Here is a 3,985-nt window from a genome sequence, read left to right on the forward strand (position 1 = left end):
CGGCACCTGGAGGGAGCCGGGGGGGGGGCATCGCTTCTGCCTCACTGGTTTGGTTTGTAGATTTTCTTTTTTTGCAATGACAACAAGCACAGGTGGAGCTATATTTAAAAGCGCAAAAGAAGCTTTTGATCTGCGTTCTATGTGGCTGTCAGTTTGGTGTGGTGGGTTAAGTGCGCAGAGGCCTCTATATCTGGGAGGACCAGGTTCGATTCCCCCACTCCTCCTCCGCTTGCACCTGGCTGGACGGCCTTGGGTCAGTCACAAGCTCTGACAAGAGCTGCCAAGAGCTCTCTCAGCCCCACCTGCCTCTCAGGGGGGTGCCTGTTGTGGGGAGGGGGAGGGAAAGGAGTTTGTCAGCTGCCCTGAGACTCCTTTGGGGGTAGTGAAGGGCCATGGGGTATGAATCCAATCTCTTCTTCTTCTTCTGTCTATCTATCTGTCTATCGCCAGTTTGGTGTAGTGGGTTAAGTGCACGTGGACTCTCATCTGGGAGGACCGGGTTTGATTCCCCCACTCCTCCTCCACTTGCACCCGGCTGGATGACCTTGGGTCAGTCACTAGTTCTGACAAGAGCGGTCCTTGAAAAAGAGCAGTTTTTGTCCAGAGCTCTCTCAGCCCCACCTGCCTCACAAGGGGTGTCTGTGGTGGGGAGGGGAAGGGAAAGGAGTGAAGGGCCATGGGGGTATGAATCCAATCTCTTCTATCTATCTATCTGTCTATCTATCGCCAGTTTGGTGTAGTGGGTTAAGTGCACGTGGACTCTCATCTGGGAGAACCGGGTCTGATTCCCCCACTCCTCCATTTGCACCTGGCTGGACGACCTTGGGTCAGTCACTAGTTCTGACAAGAGCTGTCCTTGAAAAAGAGCCATTTCTGCCAAGAGCTCTCTCGGCCCCACCTGCCTCACAGGGGGCGTCTGCTGTGGGGAGGGGAAGGCACTGCACTGGCTGCCGATAGCGTACTGGATTCGCTTCAAAGTGCTGGTTCTCACCTTTAAAGCCCTATACGGCCGGGGTCCCACATACCTACATACCTAAGGGACTGCCTTTCCCCACATGTTCCCCTGCGAGCACTAAGGTCGGGGACACAACATCTGCTGATGACTCCAGGCCCTAAAGAGGCCAGACTTGCAGTTACTAGGGCAAAAGCCTTTTCAGTGGCGGCTTCTATCTGGTGGAATGAGCTCCCGGAGGAGATCAGGGCCCTGCGGGACCTCTCACAGTTCCGCAGGGCCTGCAAGACAGAGCTCTTCCACCAGGCTTATGAGTAGGAGCCGCCACTACCACCACCACCACCAATGAGCTTGGAAAAACGGGGTGCAGGAGTGGCCCTACGACGTGTGGGCGCCATCCCCACCATCTTTAAACTGAAGATCATGATCAGCTTGAAGCTATTTGTATATTAGAAATGTTTTAGTCTGTTTTTACTATGTTTTTATATTGGCACGCGTGCCCTTGTGTTAGCCGCCCTGAGCCCGCTTGTGGGGAGGGCGGCCTGTAAATCGAAATAAATAAATAAATAAATAAATGTATTTAGTATTTAAAAGTGCAAAAAGCTTTTGATCTAAGTTTATTTATTTATTTATTTATTCAAATTCATAGCCCTCCCAGCAAGCGGGCTCAGGGCGGCCCACAAATAGGGCAACATATGCCAGCGGTATTATAAATAACTTGTCACAGGACCATCACACGCCTCGATGTTACCTAACCCAGTTAGTGGTGGTGGTGCGGTAATGGTGATGCAGTGGTGGTGGTGGTGGTAGTGGCGGCTCTTATTCAAAAGCCTGGAGGAAGAGCTCCGTCTTACAGGCCCTGTGGAACTGCACAAGGTCCCGCAGGGCCCGGATCTTCTCCGGGAGCTCGTTCCACCAGGTAGGAGCCGCCACCGAAAGTTCCTCACCAAAGGCTCCCAGGAGAACCTACTGCGTGTATTTAATATTTAAAAACGCAAAAAAGCATTTGACCGAAGTTCCTCACCAGAGACTCCCAGGAGATCCTATTGCATGTATTTAGTAAATTACACTCTATACCCCAGATTTATTCCACGGATCCCATTCAAGAGGGTTCCCAGGCACTCAAAATGTGAGCATGACCGGACTTGCACTTGTTTAGCTTAAGCTCATTGTTGGTTATGTGGCTAATATTAGACCGTGAGGGGCCTTGGAGGAGCTGGGGGGGGTGATTCTGGACTAACCGGCTCTCTCTACTCACAGCCTGGATTGTGGCCCCCTGAGTCAGGCGAAGCCTCTGGCTCGTCTAGATATTGAACCTGGTGGTCCCTGCGCCCCCTCTCTCTTCAGCCAAGTTTTCGGAGGGTGGCTCTGGAAAGGCTGCAGGCCTGCAGGATGGAAGACAGCACGTTCCGCATGAATGGTGTGCTACAGGTGAGTTGGCGGGGGGGGAAAGAGACCTGACTCTCTGGGCATTTGATTAACTTACTTTGTTTGTATCTGGCCCGTCTCCTTAACAAGAGACCCCCAACTTTTTGACTATTCTTTTCCAAAACCCGTGTCTTACTGATGAGGAATCATGAGTTTGTTTATTCCAGGGGTCACTTGAAAACTGTATATTCCAGCCAAAGAACACTCGTGTTTATCTGTTAAGGTTTTTAATTAAAATCCGTTTAATTGCTCTTGGAATGGGTAAATATGAAAAATTGCAACAGTGCAAAAAACTCATTTATGTAAATGAAATCAGGAGTGCATATTATTTCTTACCTAAGATTAAAAGACGAAATACCGTTTTGGTGATTTCTACCACAGTGGTGTCATGAAGATTAGACAGTCTCACGCCGCGCACGCCTGAGAGATTCAGGGGTGGTTGGGTGAGGCCCAATTATGTGAAACTCACATGAGTCTCCTCAAAACCATTTTGTTTGTCTCCTTTGATTCTGCGATCTAAGCGTTTCCCAGCATAGAATTAACTTTCCCGTTGTCATGTTGCAAACTGGTGGTCTGCTGGTTCTTTACATAGCAAGATCTACTTCGCCCAGCCGTCCCCAGTTGTTTTTCCTAGGATGTAACTGTGAGGAGTATTGCTAACAGAGCAAATCTGTGTCTTGCACAAAGTCTTGGTCAGGACAACCCCCCTGAGGTAGGTGAGGCCGAGAGGTTGGGATGGGGGCTCAAGGTCACCCAGCCAGGCTCTGTGGCAGAGCAGAGATACCAGCAGTGCCCCCGCAGCGCATGTGCCCCTGGCACCCTAGAGCCCCGTGGGGGTAAAGGCAGACGTGCCAGGCAGGAAAGTGGCCGGAGGAAGGAGCGCCTCTGCTTGGGTGGGGCTTCCTGTGAAACGCGTGGTGGACTCTAGTCTGGAGGACCAGGTTTGATTCCCCACTCCGCCCCCACCCACCTCACAGGGGTGTCTGTCGTGGGGAGGGGAGGGGAAGGCGATTGTAAGTTGCCCTTGGGTAAAGGTAAAGGTTCCCTTGCTCGAAAGCCAGTCGAGTCCGACTCTAGGGTTGCGGTGCTCATCTCCGTTTCAAAGCCGAAGAGCCAGCGCTGTCCGAATACGTTTCTGTGGTCATGTGCCCGGCATGACTAAACACCGAGGCGCACGGAACGCTGTTCCCTTCCCACCGAAGTGGTCCCTATTTATCTACTTGCAAGTTCTTGCTTTCGAAGTGCTAGGTTGGCAGGAGCTGGAACTAGAGACAGGAGCTCACGCCGTCATGTGGCACACTCGGGTCTTGAACTGCTGAACTACTGATCTTCCACAGCCTGCAGTTCTCGGGGTCCCAACACTGCCTAACCCGCCCAGGCCCTAAAGAAGCCAGGCTAGCCATGACGAGGTCCAGGGCCTTCTCTGTGGCGGCCCCTCACTGGTGGGAATGAGCTCCCGGGTGACATCAGGGCCCTGCGGGACCTCTTCCTGTTCCGCGGGGCCTGTAAAGCGGAGCTCTTCCGCCAGGCCTTTGACTAGGGGCCGCCCCTTAACATCGAGGCCCTGCCCCCCCCCCCCGACATCAGCCCCAACTCAGATACCTT

At 52.5% G+C, this 3,985-nt stretch overlaps 2 protein-coding genes across 2 annotated transcripts in view; one reads left to right on the plus strand and one right to left on the minus strand.

Annotated features, from left to right (window-relative positions):
• PHF1 (PHD finger protein 1) overlaps window positions 1-1,377 on the minus strand; it is an 11,615-nt gene extending 10,238 nt beyond the window's left edge. Inside the window, exon 1 of the mRNA XM_015417428.1 lies at window positions 1,335-1,377. Within this exon, the coding sequence (XP_015272914.1) occupies window positions 1,335-1,377 (43 nt within the window). The remainder of the gene's footprint in view (window positions 1-1,334) is intronic.
• Window positions 1,378-1,696: 319 nt separating this feature from the next.
• Window positions 1,697-3,985, plus strand: part of KIFC1 (kinesin family member C1) — a 13,330-nt gene continuing 11,041 nt past the window's right edge. Inside the window, exons 1-2 of the mRNA XM_015417429.1 lie at window positions 1,697-1,729; window positions 2,260-2,383. Coding sequence (XP_015272915.1) covers window positions 1,697-1,729; window positions 2,260-2,383 — 157 coding nt within the window. The remainder of the gene's footprint in view (window positions 1,730-2,259; window positions 2,384-3,985) is intronic.

The sequence above is a fragment of the Gekko japonicus genome, unplaced genomic scaffold (assembly GCF_001447785.1).
Source record: "Gekko japonicus isolate JY-2015 unplaced genomic scaffold, Gekko_japonicus_V1.1 scaffold2685, whole genome shotgun sequence".
Classification (NCBI taxonomy): Eukaryota; Metazoa; Chordata; class Lepidosauria; order Squamata; family Gekkonidae; genus Gekko; species Gekko japonicus.